Raw genomic sequence first — 17,921 nt, forward strand, 5'->3', positions numbered from 1 at the left:
AATAAACATCTCTGAAACATCTAGCAAGAATCTGTCTGTCCATATATATTTCCTTTCCACGGGACTCCTGGTTTGATATATGCGTGTTGCAGGATCCCCACTGCAACAGGCTTTGGGTTAATCTCAAAGAAATTGCAGATTATTACCCAAAGCAAGAGGACCGAGGACTGTAATGCACACAAGTCTGAGGTAAAAAGCTTAGCGTCATCATCATGGTGATCTGGAGTGTGCATGAGGCTTCTTATCAGAGCCTGCCTGTGAAACCCTGGGCCTCTCCAGCCCTACCAGATTTAAGGACATTTGGTATTCATCTGGATCAGGTCCTGAGCAAAAAGGTCTTACATACATGTATAAACTCATGGAGATCATGCTTTTGAAGGTAGAAAACACACGATGCTGTACAAACGCGAAGTTTTATTGTGATTTGGGGTGTTTCTAGAAATAAACAAAAGCAGACAAACCTCTCTGCTTTCCTTAAGTGGAAAGGAGCAGAGTGTCAATGACTGGATACAAAACCCATACAGTGAAAGGTTAAAAGCTAAAAAGTGTGTATGTAAATATGTTTAATGAGTACAGTTGCTGATAGCAAATACTGACTGTATATGACATATCCTGTAGTTATAGAATACATGTATATACACATTTATATAAGACTGAAAAGGCACTAGAGTTTCCCAAATAAAACACAAGTAAATTAACAGTGTAAATCCAAACACTGAGGTTGGGGTATCAGTTTAGGGAGTTGTGCTGAAAGGGAAATTCTGAAAAATTGTATGGGAAGTTAGAAACCAGGTTCCCACTGAAAGCCAGGGAATTCAAAAGTCCAGCTCCCCTTTGTATCTTCAAAATCTCCCTTAATATACTGATCAGATGCCAAATAATGTATGTAGTATGAGATTAATGAGTCTATAAAGGAATGTACTGTACTGCAGCAAACTACAGAACATTAAGCTTCTTATGGAGCTGAAAAGCTTACTATAAAATCTGGCACTCCTGTTCATGCTATTCTCAAATTGTAGGAATAAATGGGTTCTTGCAATACTGAGAATCTAAGTACATTACTGTGCAAGTTTGCCCAAGAAATCTTGGAGCTATTTGTGGGGAAAGGTGCCATCAGAATAAGGAGTAAGGTAGGGTGGGCAAACCTGGTGGTCAACATTTCATCTGCTTTTGCCAGAGTGACCTTTTTACTTTCATTTGACTGAAATGTTTACAGGTTTTAAGAAAAAAAAAAAAAAAGGCATTTTTTTAATCTCTTTAAAAAACTTACAGGAGAATAATATGATATGAAGGGGACTTGATAGAATGAAGGTATGATAGTATATGTGCATGTGAAAAAAAACCTATGTAGAAATTAGTAGAACTATCTTATGAGTGGGTGTGTCTTTCAATGATTTTTAGCTTTTGTGGTTTTACTGCCTTACCTATGGAGTGTAGCTGTGAGATGAGTGTAGGTAGTTTTTCAGGTACAATTGTAGCAGTTGTAAGAAAAACTGAGTATGTTTATGTAACATTTATTTACATAGGAAATAAAAACAAAAACCAGCAGTGTTCAAACAACTCCAATGACTGTGTCACACGCCTAATGGTAGAGTGACAGAACAGGTAGGCCAGGGCAGGTGTCACGTAAGAAGATTCACTCTCCTTTTGGAGTCACAACTGCTTTGGTCTGATGCTCAGATCAGCCCCACCTGTAAAACACAACAGTATCTGCTGTGCAGGCAGTAGTGAATTCTGCAACTGTGTGCAAAAGCGTGTGTGTGTTTAAAGTCCTGTGAATGCAAACCCTCAGGTAGCTTTGTGGACATAGGTGTATAACATGGCAGCAGAACAACTGAATGATCACAATTCTGAGACACCTTTGGTGCTGCTGGTGTTGTAAAGGCCCCTGATTCCATTCAACTGATTCTTGTTTTCCTGAACTATTTTATCACTTCTGCGTGACAGATTCTGCCTTTTCCATATGGAGTATTCACACTGACTGGTTGCTCTGCAGACAGTGTTGGAGAGTTGGGACTTAAGTCAGTGCCAACTGCCCCCAGCTCCAGCTGTGTCCCCTTGCTCTGCCTTGGAAGGTGCTGAGCCTTCTCTGAGGCATGGTGGGCTGCAGGATGCTGGGGGACAATGCAGCATGAAAGCAGATCCTGTTAGTTGTACCTGTGTCTGCAGCGGAGCTGCTGTCTTATGGCAGAAGCTGTTTTCTTACTTAATTCCAAAGGTTTTGGCATGGTGTCTCTTGTGAAGTCCTTGCTACTGCTTTGTCAGCTGTTGAGCACCTTTCTATTATGCTTTTACTACAAACAGATGTACCTGGATTTTCCTGGAAGCGAGTACAACTACTACTGGCATTGCAGGCTGCAACAGGTTTTCAGGCTTATACAGACTGGTAATGCCCAGACTATATCAGAGGAAAAAGGATTCTCCTGAAATAGTTTTGGGGCTTTTTTTTTTTTTGTAGACAATGGACTGTCTTCACTGGATCATTTTGTAGAGAAACCTGTTCCCAGGAAACTCAAGAGCAAAACTACCAGTGACCCAAATAAGCAGATCCAAGGAGAACTCCTGTGTTTCCCAGAGGATTTGGTTAGCATTGCAGGAAGTCTGGCTTTTGTTCATTCCTTATTAAATGTACATTGCAACTCATATTTTTAAAACTTAGTCAAAACAGTTTGGAAATATTTCCATTATTTAAATACTATTAAGAAAAGCACAAGTCTGAAGGTATTGCTATGTGGACCTGTCAGTGCAGTACTGCTAATGAGTCATGGATTAAGCTGTGAAAGCAAGATGTAGCCATCAATAACCTTGCCAAAGCATTTTCCAGTACTGGGCAGTTTGTGTTTGTAATTAACATTTCTGACCTCATTCTGCAAACATGCAAGTATTTGCATATTCTTGTATTTATTGGTATTGAATGTGGTCAGTCTGCTGAGTTGAGAGATGTATGCATGCACTCAGGTACTCAGAGAATTAGGATTTCTGGGGTACAAAATGGAGGATGCACCATATATAAGCAATTGGAAATTATAGTCACTTGTTAAAATAGTTTACAGTGGCCTGTGAGGCACAAGAAGGAACATAGCACATCTTTAAATAAGTATAAAATTTTAGATTGTATATCCTACATTTTGCTGACATGTGAAACTTCCACAATTATTTATGCCACAGATGAGTTGCCTCTGATAAAAAAAAATTAAATCCTGCAAAAAAATCAATCTTCCTTCCAATTAAAACAATTCTCTATTTTCTTTCTGTTAGCCTATGAGACTGCACTTTCATTTAATGTCACAATGCTCTGTGACTACAGAAGTTGTGAATCTTTACGAAAAAATGGACCAGTATATCAAATTAAATAGAATGTATGCCCCAGGGAATATTATCCTGGAGTACTTGTCAATGGCATGGGTGTCGATCCGCATGCTGACGTATCTCTGGTTTTTCCTCCTGGCCGAGCCCCTCTCCGAGCCCAGCGCCAGCTGCACCATCATCCGGTCCTGTTTGTCCCCGTTCTCGGACATGAAGTGCCCCAGCTCGTTCACGTCCCCGTCGTTGTAGCTGCCGTCCACCATCATGGCCCGGGGCTGAGGTAGGCTGCACGCACAGGCAGGCTGCGGGCACAGACGGAGCAGCAAGGGTTTGAGCTGTGTCCACATAGTCACAGATATCCCTCTCCTCCTTCCATCCCACAGAGGAGGGGAAAGGCCTGGGGGATTCAGGCTGCTGGGATGCAAAAGGGAGAGCGAGAGGGTGGAGCTGCACAGCAGTTTTTTCCATCTCCACTACCATGTCTGCAAAGCACAGGTGCAGTCAGGGAGAGAGCAGGGCTGTCTGTGGAAAAGCTCCTTTGGCTTAGGCACAGGTATCGGGGTGTAAATAAAGGTTGGACCTGCACCTTGCAGCTGAGAAAATCAGAGAGGAGGACAGAGGGAAACCACAAGAAGGAATGTATGAAGCCTGCCCCATTTGGAGAGAACTTAGGCTGAAATTTTAGTTAAAATTTAATGTAACAAGGGCAAAATGGGAAAATTGGGACCATTGTATAAGTTTAGATTGTGCACAGACAAAAGTGGGGGATATTTGTCATGTCACCTGAAACTCAAAATGCAGAATCCAACTGATTCTATCCACAGGTTTTAATCTTCAGTATAAAAAACTATTTAAAGGTAAAATCCTAAAACCTATGCCATCTATACAGGTATACTATATACATCTATACCTAGAGGGAGTTAGGGTGCTCAGACTCCAAAGAAAGAGCAGTGAGCTTGGCGTGGGCTTTGTGTCACAAAGCTTTGTAACCTGGAATGCCTCACTGCTGGTGTCTTTTTGCATGCACTGCATTCTCCCCAGGCAGCTGAGAGCAGCACACTGCAGTTGCAAAGCTTTGAACATTTCCAGACTTTTGCCACACCTTTTCCCAGGGGCAATAAAATGACATTGGAGATAAAAAACCTCACCTTCTCCCGCAGTTTCCTCTCCTTCCGCTCTTGCACCGTTGTCAGGTAATTCACAGCCGCGTATTCCAGCACCGAGAGGAACACAAACACAAAACTGACCCACAGGTAAATATCCACTGCTTTGATGTAGGAAACACGAGGCATGGAGGCATTCACCCCAGTGATGATCGTGGACATGGTCAGCACGGTGGTTATCCCTGGGAATACACCAGCAGAAGAGACCATAAGACACTTTCAAACCAGGCTCCTCATCACAAATACAGCAGTGGTTACGATTTCCTGACATCTGAATTTATCTTGCAATATCTTTTTCACATTTGGGTAATGGGTTTCACTGTCTAAGGAGGGTCCAGGCAGCCCTGATTTGTAACTGGGGTTTTCTTGTCTGTTTGGTGAGCCCAGCTTTAATTCTGTTCACAGGGTGTTGCTAGTCTGGTTCCTCACCACATCACCAACCTCCCACCCCCTGGCCAGGCAGCAGCACTTTGACCCTGTGCTGGCTGCACCCCATTCCAGGCGCAGGACAGTCCCTGCAGGAGTACAAGTACATGGATTTGAACTCAGTGATCCTTATGGACCCCTTCCAACTCAAGACGTTCTATGACTCTATGATTCTGAGTGTCTCAGCTTCTAGTTCCACCCCTCTGCAGCATGGACACAAGCAAAGCTGCTGCTTTCACTTGTTTCCCCCGTGTCTTCTCTATGCTGGACTTCTCCTGGGAAGTTCTCCTTCATGGGAAGTCACAGAAGTCCCCAGCTGACTCTCACACCTGCTCTGTGCCTTCACTGGAGCAAAATCAGGGAATAATGGTGCCCCACTAGGCAGTGCTGTCCCATCTTACACCCTGGGTGAGCACAATGGGCACATGAGGAAGGGCAGGAGCCCCTGTAGTTCAGCGTTACCCCGGCTCTGAGAGAGCCTCTCCATGGCCCTCTCATTTCAGGGGCTAATTATGTCACATTAGTGATTACTTTAGGAGTTGAAATTATGTATATAAGCACAAAGGATTGAATTCACAGGAGTACCAAGGTGCTAAAAATACTGCTAAGGCAGTGCCTGCATCTTCTGAAAAGCCATGGCCCCCATCTTTTAATGATGTCTCGAGGCAATGGGTGCTGTTTCTAAATTCAGACATGAAAAACTACCCTATTGCTGTCCCTATTATGTCTGTCTATAATCTCTCCACTGAAGAATAAGATTTTAAGAATAAATAAAATCCTGAGGCATGTTGCCTGGAATAAGAGGAAGCAAGCTTGAGCTCAGAATCTGCAAAAAAACAAACAGCACTTTGCTGAGGGCAAAGCATCCACTTTAGAAGAAGATTTACGTCCGTATCACAGTTCTGCTCCTATGGTGACTCCTGTGACATATGGCTTCATCTCTCTGAAAGATGCTGCAAAAGGGGAAGCTGAATCCCTCAGATTGCAGTGCAAACTTATTTAACAAGTAAAACTGCACGGCACAGTTCAGCTGTGTTACCTCCACCCTGCCTCCTCTAGCAAAACTCAATAAGCTGAAATTTTGTCAGGGCTGCTGATACTGATTTTCACCTTCTCACTCACTGAAGTCTCTGAAGGATACTGACACCTTGGCTACACACGTGCCCTGTCTCTGTTTAGAGCAATAAAAGCAGGTGGGACATTTGCTCTCTGATTCATTCCAGGTGCATCTTGTGCAAACAGGGAAAGCAACTCTCTTGGCACTGCAGGGTATGTGGAGAGTTTGCATCATGAGGGGACACATGCCCTGTTCCTGGGGCACACGTGTGTGGCATAGCTGATTTCCGTGCCTCAAGGCAGTGTGGGGGCAGTGCACGGCACCGGGGATTTCATTTTGATGGCCAAGGCTGTGGTTGCAGCCTTTGTCTCTCAGGTCTGCTGACTACAAGATTGTTTTTACCTAACGGGACTCTGGCAGGAACTGCTCGTCTGTCGATCCAGAAGGACACCCAGGACAACATGACCATGAGAGTGGCAGGGAAGTAGGTTTGAAGCAGGAAGAAGAAGATGTGTCGGCGTAAAGTGAAGTTTATATAGAGGCGATTGTACCACCCTGTGAAACAGAGAGAATGAAAAAGAGAAGTTACACCAACATCAGACTACTTTCAGATAGGGTGATGCTGCATCAGGGGGAGAGTGACTAATTTTCTTTTATGAAAACAGTTAATGGCCACAGATCATTGCGATTTACAGAAACAACTCCTTACTGAGCCAGCTATCAAAGTCAAAGCATCTCTCGGGCTGTTATCTTCCAGAAAATATAACCTATGCAATCAGAGACTTTAATTCAAGTTAAGACTTGGTGTGATCTTGAAGAGGGATTGTCTTTCCAGAATACATGACCACTAAGATGGAAGTGTGTGGCAGGGACAGCCAACTTGGTATAGAAAAGAGGCAGGTCTGATGGGACACAGAGAGAACATGTGGACAATCCTCCACAGCCAAGGTCAAGAGAGAGTTTGCACCCCCTTCTTCCCCCAGCGCACTCTCTGGCAGGTGCTCTGGTTGCCCACCTGTGCTGCTGTAAAAGGCAAGCTTTGTGGTGGTGTGAAACTCCTGAATCAGGAACTGGGACAGCGATATCCTCTCATCTGTTTTTAGGGAATCGTTCCCATTCTTCCAGTAGAGCATAAGGTCATCTTCAGTGTAGGCATCTAGGGAAGCAGAACAAACTCAGGATAGTGCACTAAGAGAGCTGCTACCACCCCCACAGCCCAGGGTGTGCCCAGACAGCCCTCCTGGCTACCTCAGAGCTTCCAGCTGAAAAGGTCAGATTCCTGAATGCCACCCACCTAGGTGGTGTATGGCTGTGGCAAGGAGTGGACTAGCTCATTGTCACAGCTCTCAGGCCTGAGGCCTTGTATGTTTTGTAAACCCTCCTGTTTCTCTAACCGTAGTTTCACACATGCAATATGTGTGTCAAGCAACCCACCACATCAGAACTTGAAAAACTATCTCTTGCAAACTCTTAAAATAAGAAGTAAAGAAAAGGAGCCTTAGCAGAAAGAACCTGCTTGGGGTGACAAGAGGAACGAACAATCTATCAATGGTCTGAGGCATGCAGGAGGAAAAACTCTTGGGTAAACTTTCCGCCTGTGATATACACATGAACATTACTTAGTTTTTTAATACATGTGGAAGTAACAGTAACATTAATCCTTTCAGATGAGTTTAGTAGCAGCTCCTTTCAGACAGGGAGAAAAAAATCACATATAAATGTATTAAAACAGAATTGAGACTGTCATTTCTTATTGCAAGCTTAAGAAGGAGAAGAAAATGACTCGAAAAAGGCAAAAGTTTAAAATGCTGCTATATGAAATCTGGCCAATTCATATGTGCACCATACTTGGGACTAAGGGTATAAGCTGGGTTTATCTCAAATAGGACTAAGAAGCATAAGAGGAAGGCAATTAATGTCACCACCGCACTGTGGTTTCTACACCATGGATGAGCAGAAGGTGCCTGTGAAGGGCGTACAGCCATTTATCCATGTGTTTGAGGGCACCTGGGCAAACAGGTGCTGTTGGAGACTGCTGACCTGCAGGCAAGTTGCCCAGGGGTGGGGTGACAGTGGGGCAGCGTGGCTGGCATTCAGGGCCACTGGCAAGACAATGCTCACAGCTGGTTTTTAAAAACACTTACTGCAAGCACCATCTAATTCTAGTGAAAAAATAAGGGCAGGGAGCTTTCCTCAGTGTTGAAGACTGATGACTTTGTTAGAGCTCCCGTGAATGTAGCAGCAGTTTAACTATTGGTATAATTAATTATTGATATAATTAATTATTGGTATAACTGTCAGAGACTGAAATAGTATATTTTATGACTTAAACATTTTCTTAAAGGACTTTTAAAACTATATTGCAAAAGCTGCAGAGAAGACTACTGCACCCTGAATGGGGCCCTGACTGAGGCCTGACACTGCTCGCTGATGAAGATAAGATAAAGTAACAACTCAGGGCTGGGGACATTCAATCAGCACAGACTTAACACCTCCAAGATGAGGACCACAGCCCCAGGGCTATCAGCTGCCAGGCTAGAACAGACCCTCGAACCAAGGCGTGGAGGGAGGAGAGGCTTTGGGTATCTTGGAAAGGCTTCTGGTCAGAGGCGCAGTGACCGCCCATCCTCCACTGTGCAGAGGAGCCCAGCTGAGGGGTCCTCACCGGGGGGGAAGCTTATCCACAGCAGAAGGGGGTGACATGGCCCATCACAGGGGCCCCTCTCAAAGGGGTCCCCAGACCCTGCACCAGAGCACCAGAGATGATGCAACACACCCTCAGTGTTGCAAGGGACAGTGTCAAGCCCGCCCCTGCAAGGGGAGACACGTGGGTGTTCCCACCTGGCCCAAAGTGTCTATTAATCCATGGAATTCTGCACTCTGGTGTGTGGTGGTGTGTGGTGGTGTGGCCATAGTGGCGACAGGGGATCCTCATCCCCAGCAGACCAGATGGAGGAGAGCAACGAGACGTCGTTGGGAGCCTCGGATGGGTGATACGCTTCCACCTAACCCCTGTCACCTCTCCCTGTTCCCCCACCCCCCATGCACACTTCTTTTTTCTATTTCTTTCTTTCTTTTCTCTTCTCTTCCCTTCTCTTTGCTTCTCTACTATTAAATAAAATACATCAATTTTTTGGCAACAACATCTAACCTCATTTGGTTTGAATCTCGCTTCTGGGGATATTTTGAACCTTCTAAGTTCTTTCCGGTTTATGCACAGAGACTTAGCTTGCTTTGCTTTTCTGGGTTTAAACTGGATCGTAACAGTAACACAGTTTGGGTGCCCGTGGGGTGCAGCCCTTTGCTCCCCTACACCTCCACTTTACTTACAGCTTTCAATCTCCAGGGAACACGTCTGTGTGTCCAGGGGAAAGCGACTAAAATCCATGTTGCACATTGCTGTTACTGTAACTCTAGGAACAATAAGAATCACTCAGTTAAAAACTTGTCTCCCTATGTGACTGAAAAATACTAAAGCTGTGAGTTTGGCCTTTTGTTAAACTGCTACAGCCAGTACCAGTCAACTGAAGATAAATTCCTTCCATTCAGCTAAAGCCATTCCACTTTAGGTAAAGCATTTCTTCCTCTCCGCAAACTATTGTTAAAAAAGATGACTAGAAAGGTAGGCCATTACAAATTGCTACTAGATGAGAAAAGTATTGGAGAAGAAAATGGGGAAGGGCAAAAAGAACACTTTTCCCCCTGACAATCAGCAAATATATCTCTGCAGACATCTGTCCTTAAACAGATGCTTTGTATGATAAAATAATTTCCATTTATCAAAGCCATCGTAGTGCCATGAGAGACACAGGTAATTTCCTTGCACACCGCGAATTTCCGGGTGCTCGGTGGGAACTCGGTGATCACACGCGGGAATCAGCCACCAGAGGGCACAGGCAGTGTCTTGAGTCAGGGCTGGAGCTGGAATGCGACAGTGACCACCGAAATGCTCTGGCCCATCAGTCAAAATCTCCGGCCTTGCTATAGTCTGATTATCACATTTTTAATAGCATGATTTGGTGTTTGAACTGGAAACATCCATAAATCTTTACTCGACTGGTTTGGACTCTAGAGAAGTAAATGAAAATAAAAGTATAAATCATAATGGCGAAAGAATTAATAAGTTACGGAAAGGTTATTGGTAGAGAGACATCTGTCACATAATGATAAAAACACAATGCCATCCCTTATGTTAGCTGTCCTTCTGCACGAGTGCGTTTCGTCTGCTCTTACTTTCCTGCCCTTGAGTGAAAGTGCTTGGCTCAGATAGAAGTTTAGGTGCCAGTGAGGTCTACAGTGGTTTCCAAGATGAGAAAACAATGTCTGGCAAAGAGCCCTAAAGAGGCAGACACCAAGGAAAAATGCAAACTGCAGGCAGAGGCATTCAGCAAGGCAGCCAGGCAGTAATGACCTGTTCACTCTTACGGGAGCCTTCATCATTCCCCAGCATTCACGAAGCACTGCAACCTGCACTTGCTGCTGAATAAAATACTGAAACTCTGCCAATTTGCTATTGAAGACAGTCACCACCATTTTGTAACAGGCAATTGTTTAAGCACAAGACTGTGCAGGATCTGCGTAGTCTGATGTTCTCCTGTTCTCATCTTCTTTTGATAACCATAAATGCTTGCAATGCAGATGATTGGCAGCTAAATGAGCGTGTAGGCATGCATGCTATAGCTGAACATTATGTCATATTATTGTCCTTTTTTATTGTAGTCAGGACCTGACCAAACTTTGCAAAGGCCTAAAGAATACTTGAACTTTGTCTAATTTGCTAAGTGAAGAAAGAGCTTTGATAATGAGATGGCAGCCACTGTCCAGGCTATGAATTCAAATGAACTGTAAGATAAAAATATCAAATAACAAAAGAATGCTTGTCAAACAGATTCCCCCTAGGGAATCAAGAATTTCTTTGCTTGACTTTTTTTGTAGAATCATAAAACACCTTGGCAGGCTGAGAAGCTACCCCCTCACCTTGTGGCAGGCTCAGCTTCACCTCTGCTGCTACCAACATTCCCTAAAGACCTCTACAGCCTTCACAAGCAGTGTATTCTGAAACTTTCTCATTAGTTAAGTCTATGAGTCTTGCTGATACTGACCTCCTATCAGACAGGTTTTCCTTCTTTTTGTCCTTCAGAATATATTATCTATCACCTGATGCTTTGTTTGTTTATCAGATATCTTGTTATTTCATTGCCGTGGAAGTGATGTTGACATTCTTGCATCAGAATATTGTACAGAAATTTCCATTCTTGCATCAGAATATTGTACAGAAATTTCCACTCTAATAGTTTTTTGTGGGTTCTTTGACAATGTTTTTTTTGTAACTGGATGGAGCTGCAGCCAAGTAAAACAGAAGCACAGATGTAATTTTCTTTTGTAGAATGACAAATCTACATTTGATTGTCTGGAATAGAGTTAATTTTTTTTCACAGTAGCTAGTGTGGGAATATATCTTGGATTTGTCCAGAAAACAGTGTTAATAACACAGGGATATTTTCATCAATGCTGAGCAGAGCTGGTGCATCATCAAGCCCTTTTCTGCTTCTCACCTCACTCCAACAGGGAGGAGGCTGAGGGTGCACAGGGAGTTTGGAGGGGACAGATGATCCCAACTGACCAAAAGGACATTCCCCAGCATATGGCATCATGCTCAGCATATGAAATGCGGGAAGAAGAAGGAAGGGGTGGAAGTTTGGAATAAAGGCATTTGCACTCCCAAGTTACTGTTACGAGTGATGGAGCCCTGCTTTTCTGGGGGTGGCTGAACACCTGCCTGCCCTTGGGAAGCAGTGAATGAATTCCTTGATCTGCTTTGCCTGTGCGTGGGGCTTTTGCTTTACCTAATTATCTGCCTTTATCTCAACCCATGAAGCTTGTTTGCCTTTTACCATTCCAATTCTGTTCTCCCTCCCACCAGGAGGGAGTGAGCCAGCAGCTACATGGGGCTTAGTTGCCAGCTGGGGTTAAGTCAAGACACAGATGCTCCTCACTTAGGATCTCCAAGCATGAAAGTGTTACTTATCAGAAATAAAAAAAAATCCCCGTTTCAGACCTATGTCAGCAGATGAACTATTTGGAAAATAAGGGAGAAAGCCAGGGCTGGAACCACCTCTCAAGCCAGAGGACAAAATAATGTTTACCAAAAATGTCTCCTGCAAGAAGCTATAATGGATTTTACATGAAAGGTGAGCAAAACGCAGGAAGAGCCAAACCAAGAGTTTGGGCTGCTCTAACCATCACAGGAGTCACCAGAAGCTATATAGCCTTGCTTTGAAACTTGTCACTTTACATGCTGAAGGATGTTCCCCCTGTTTTTTTGCTTATCATAAAGTGGCACTCAGTATAATTTATACTTCATCATTATTGCTTTCAGGCAATAATTTCAATTGCTCATTTTGCTAGGTCCAGAGACTTGGCTGTGTAGTGAAGTGGATAACTACAGCTGCCCTGGACTTCTCTTTATTATCAGACACTGCCCTTTTACTGAGAATGTGCCCTGCCTCTTCAGCAGTGTTCTGAGGGGATTGCAGCCTGCTGGCCCCTGCTGAGCTGCTCCGAGGTTCTGCCATGACTGACTGCAGCTTTCCAACAGGAACAGGGGCTGGCCATGCTCACGAGGTAAAGGGACACTGGTGGAACCAGCAACACTGGCACAGAAACGTCTTTCTGCAACAGGCCCTTAAATGTACTCACACAGGCACTCACATGTCTGTGGATAGTCAGCACATTAATTCTTTTTTATGCTTTTCTTTTTAATATGAAGTCATGCAAAAAACACAATACAGGAATCAATTAAACCACTTTCTCTTTCCACTAATAGCTTGCATCGACCGAATGCAGCTTTACCTGAGGCTATAAAGTACCTTCCCATCTGGCTGGACCCGCAGCATGACATTGTCTGTGGTGGTGTCGTGGATGAAGGAACGCTTCGAGTGGACGAAGAACATGTCAGGGACCCAGATCTTCTTCACCAATCTGCCGTCAAAGGTCATGCTTTGGTTGTTGGTGCTGGGGAAGGACAACCTCTCATCTTTCCAGTAGTGCCTCAGATAAAGCGTCATGGTGAAGTCCTGCAGCAAACAGGTTTCTGTCACAACTTACACCTTATCAGCATAGCAGTGATTGCTCCTCTCTGGGACAAACTGTGAACTGTGAAGCACTTCTCCTGAGGGTACATCCACTCCCCGAGCTGCAAGGGGCATCACCAGCTGCAGCCTGTTTACTCAACAGGTCAGACAGATTTACTGGGTTCAGACACAACTCACTTCTCAAGCTTAAGCTTAGTTCAGAATAAATAACTCTGTCACTGATGTCTTTTCCTTTAAAAAGCAAGTAATGATCTTGCTAAGCACCATGGCTTTTTTCTATAAAAAACTCTGCATGAGTTAAAAAGAATTGATTCTGAAAATATAAAATCTTCATTATTATTTTGCTATCAGCCAAAATTGATCCTGAATTTTTTTTAACCCAAGGCCATCTAGTGGTTTTCCCATGTTGCTGAGTGTTGCAACATGACATTAGAGGAACAGGGACACTATACAAAAGCCATGGGAACTAATTCAAAATTGTAATGTTTGTTTAAAAAAAACCAAGACTGCTTTTTTTGTTTGGGTTTTGTTTTGTTCATGGTTTGTTTTGGGGGCTTGGGTTTTTTCTTTAACTTCTATGTCCTCTATGTTAGTTCTTCCACTTTGCTTTCAATTCCCAAAGCTTTTTAGGGGCCCTCTTGACCTTCACAAGCTTTCTCCTCAACCAGGACACGTGAAAGCTCAGGATACCCATGACTATCTGTTGGGGTGCCAAGAGCACTGGAGTCAGCTGAAGGGGTTCCCAGTTCTAGGGAGAATGCTCACCCCTGAGGTCGGATGACAGCAGTATCCCAGCCCACTCGAGCTGAAATAGCTGCAGTGAGAGGAGCCTGACATGCCACCAGTGTGCCTGCCAAACACCAGCTGTGCTGCCACACAGCCCTGCTCCTGGCTCAGGCATGGGAGGAGGTCCAGTGCAGGCTCTTTAACCCTCTGTCTGTTAATGAGGAGCACCGAGAACTTGGGGCTTCCCATGAAACCTTCAGAGCTATTTGATAATTTTGTTGAAAAGTCGAAACATTTTAAATAATATTCTGTATTGGGGAGTGATTTTTTCTCTTCCAAAGCAAAACCTGAGTTACTGAGAGACTCTTTGAGTCATAAAATAATAGAATGGTTTGGATTGGAAAAGTGCTCTCAAAGACCATTTTGTTCCAAGCTCTCCACCATGGGTAGAGACATCTTCCACTAAACCAAGTTGCTCAAAGCCCTCTCCAGCCTGACCTTGAGTGGGATGGGGCATCCACAGCTTCTCTGGGCAGTCGGTTCCAGTGCCTCACCATGCTCTGCGTAAAGAATGTCCCCCTTATAGCTGATTGAAAACTACCATCCTTCAGTTTAAAGCCACTCCCCTTTTCCCCTGGGAGGTGTCTGGCCACTGACCACCCTAGAACATGTCCAAAGTGACATTATGTCACTTTAAGTGCCTTAAAACTAACACATTCATTGGTCTCCTCAGAGCTTTTAAGTGTGTTATCACTATTCAAGAAAATATAGAAACCTAAATCCTTTGAGACAGTATTGGCAGTGTTTTATCATTTTGTCCTAGAGAAGAGAAAGGGTCAGATTTCTCCCTTCTGCTTCAAGGGACATGAAATGGTAGCATGAGGTCAATAGAAGTAACTGTTGGCAGATTGAGATCAAACCTGAATCTGCCTTTGGAGGCTGTGGGGTGTTTGTCCTTGGCAGTATTCAAACCCCACGGACACAAGCCCAGGTAGCCTGAAGAGTTTTGGTCTCCAGAGGTCCCATCTGTGACTCTTACCATGTCCACCTCAGAAATGCTGTCCAGACTTTCAACTTGGACATCCACCCCAACAGGAATTGCAGGGCCTAGGGAAAAAAAAAAACATTGTCAAAGTACAAACCTAGTGAGATAAAGTAATCCTCTCACTTTACTATCTTACAGATAGAAATAGATGCTCAATCTGAAATAGAAACAACAGCAAACCAATAGAAAGTATAAATGATTGGAATTCACAACAAAAACATCCTAATAACAATTGAAGTCAGTAATAAGACTGACCTAGTAATAACCTTCTCTTTTTATTGTGTCATCCTACATGTGTCACTTCAAAATTTACAAGCAATTTTAATTGTTTTTAGCTCTAAGGCCTGGGTCCAGGGCTCGTGAGACAGATTACTGCAAGAGGATCCATTCACAGGGCGAGCAGTGGTGGCACAACTAAGGGAATGTGGGAGATTTTCCCTCACTTCTGCTCCCCTTGCAGGCTAATAACATCCATGAGAGCTACTATGTGTATTTGAATTTTACAAGGCTCAGTGCTCAGCTGTGGAAAAGAAAGGGTAACAAGGACACAGGCATGTACCAAGGATCCATTGCAGGACACAGGCATGTACCACTGAGGGTCCTGAGGGGAAGGATCCAACTGTGACCCCAGGTAATAGGCATTCTGAACTTTTTTCCCTCCTCCAGGCTTTGACTAGTCCCTCATATACCTCTGGCAATTACAGTCCAGGAGAGCTGTCAAGTGAAATAATGCTCACATTAGTGAACTGCTATGAAACTGAAATGTTTTTAAATTAATTGAACATGCTGGTATTTGGTATATTGAGCATTTAGCGATAAAATCTTCTTTCATCAGAGTATATAATGGTATCCTGGATTTGAATGACCATCTGTCAGCCAGAAAGGGTAGATAAATTACAACATTCTCTAATCCGATGGGCTGAAAGAAAACGTGTTCCCATGTTCTCCTTCATCCGTTTCCCTGAAAGCTTAGGTTGCTCTAGCACACAGCCACAAAACTGTGAGCAAGCATTAACACAGGCAGTCAAAATATTTTCTTTTGGGTTATAAATGAAGTAAGTATGGTACATCATTTGATTATGCACACACATGGCCATAATAAGACCAAAGTCTTAGAATTTCCCCCATCATTCAGGAATAAACATAAGGTGTATTTGTAGATTTTTATCAGAGGAAAGTGTCACTGAACACCAGGAATATTACATTGCCTGTTAATCACGTTTCCATGCCTTTGACTATTATTTTTGCTCATCCAGAAGGCTATTTCATTGCACCTCTATTCCCCTGAGTATGCCATGAATTCACAACTCAAAATAACAGAAATCTGCTTCTTCACTGCTGTACATGTTACAGTATAAAGAAGTGACAGTGTAAAACAGGAACAGTGACAAATGTGCACGTTTCATACCTCCAAAACCTGGTCTCATGCTGAAGTCATGGTCATCTATTCGCAGCAGCTGCTCTGACTTCGTCAGGGGAGATTTGGTGATGTCAGGGCTTCGTTTCAAGATTGGGCTACCAGGAGGAGAGAAACACAGCCATGAGCCCTGAGCAGTGCCTGCGAGGAATATGTGCTTGTTTCACTCCATTTACTCTCAGAACATCCCCCGTTAGACCATGACCCTGTGATTGTGGCAGTGGTTGGCAGCATGTCATTAAAAACTGATTCCTGCACTCAGCATACAGCTTCGGCACCTGTGATGATTTTAGCACTGAGAAAACCTTTGTTTGGTGACTTTTTGTCTCTGTAAAATTCTCTCTGCATACATCAGTTTGGGGACAGTCATTAAAAAATGTGGGCTGGAGGAATAGCATGTGTGGGTAAGCGGAGAGGGGGAGGCATTCCTGACATTGAGTTATGATGGAGTGTGAGGCCAGGAATTAGGGAAACAATATATCAAATAAGCTACTGGCTGTTGCCCAGGAACAAAATGGAGACAGTCTGGGAAACAGGCCAGGAGGCAGGCCATCCCCTAACTTGGGATAAAATGATTAGCTTCTGTCCCAGATTTCCATCAAGGATAAAAAGGAGCATTACAGACCTGAGAGGTCTCTGAGCATTAAAGAGCCTGGGAAGGTAATTCCAGAAGCTGTTGGTGTTGCGCCAAGTGCTGGACAGAGGAGGCTCTGATCCCCTTCCACATCCAAAATGCAAACTACTGTTCAGGGCCCCAGTGCTTCGGCTGGGATGGTGGTGGCAGCAGCTCCTTGGTTGCTCCCTTGTGTAAGGGAAGCCTTTGCTGCCCTCAGAGGCAGCTGCACGCCAGCCACTTGAGTGGCAGGAGGGCACCAAAAAAGGAGGAAATGTTTTGCTGGTTCTTGACTTTAGAAAAGATGGCACACTCAGAGAGGCACTCATCTGAATATACGCAAGACAAGTAAGAAATAGATTAAAGGAAAACAGGTTCACAAAGAAACTTGATGAGGAATAAGTTCCTGAGATAAAGTTTCTCCTAAACGAGACTGCTTAGCTATGCTGTACTTCTCACAGACTTGTAGTCAGCTTTATCTGGACTACAAAGTATCTTAGAAAGATGCTGAGTCTGAGTTCAATAATTTCTACAAGAGGTGAATTTTCTACTTCCATCAGTGGGTTCTAGTCATGAATTATCCCTCAGGCATTTTAAAAGGTGGGCCCTGCTTCTGCACTAGGTTTAATTCAGCCTCTGAAAGACCTGTGAGTGCACATTAGGGAAGGTTTATGCCTGTCCAAGACAGAGGAGCAATGTTAGCAGGCCACTGGCAAAGCAAACATTTGTGAGCTGGTTTGACTGTGCTCAGAAAGGTGCTTTCTCCCTGCCAGTGGCAGTGGGAGGGACAAGTGGCACGATGGAGAGCCCATGGAGCAGGCTCAGCTCTGCAGAAGGGATTCTTGGAAGGGGGGCACCCACTCCCACATCACAGGCAACACAAACCGCACTTCAGTGCCACATGAAGCCTGAGGGGGTGTGGCAAATGGCCATGGCATCACACCTCAGCCCCATGAGGGTGTCAGCCAGCAGGGCTTCCCCTGGGGCCTGCTGGATCCCGCTAATGGCATGACCAATGCCTAAAGACTACTGGCTTGTCCAAGTGGTGCCCCCTTCCCCTGCCCAGCCCAGCCG

The 17,921-nt window shown here is 44.2% G+C and overlaps 1 protein-coding gene across 2 annotated transcripts in view; it reads right to left on the minus strand.

The window, feature by feature from the left end:
• Positions 1-394: 394 nt before the first annotated feature.
• GABRR1 (gamma-aminobutyric acid type A receptor subunit rho1) overlaps positions 395-17,921 on the minus strand; it is a 33,458-nt gene continuing 15,931 nt past the window's right edge. For both annotated transcript variants that reach the window (XM_048298112.1, XM_048298110.1), the window contains 8 exons: positions 16,226-16,332; positions 14,812-14,879; positions 12,805-13,028; positions 9,283-9,365; positions 6,968-7,108; positions 6,355-6,507; positions 4,455-4,651; positions 395-3,608 (listed from right to left, as the gene is read on the minus strand). In XM_048298112.1, the coding sequence (XP_048154069.1) occupies positions 3,321-3,608; positions 4,455-4,651; positions 6,355-6,507; positions 6,968-7,108; positions 9,283-9,365; positions 12,805-13,028; positions 14,812-14,879; positions 16,226-16,332 (1,261 nt within the window). In that variant the 3' untranslated portion in view covers positions 395-3,320. The remainder of the gene's footprint in view (positions 3,609-4,454; positions 4,652-6,354; positions 6,508-6,967; positions 7,109-9,282; positions 9,366-12,804; positions 13,029-14,811; positions 14,880-16,225; positions 16,333-17,921) is intronic.

Source organism: Corvus hawaiiensis, chromosome 3 (assembly GCF_020740725.1).
Source record: "Corvus hawaiiensis isolate bCorHaw1 chromosome 3, bCorHaw1.pri.cur, whole genome shotgun sequence".
In the NCBI taxonomy this organism is placed as follows: domain Eukaryota; kingdom Metazoa; phylum Chordata; class Aves; order Passeriformes; family Corvidae; genus Corvus; species Corvus hawaiiensis.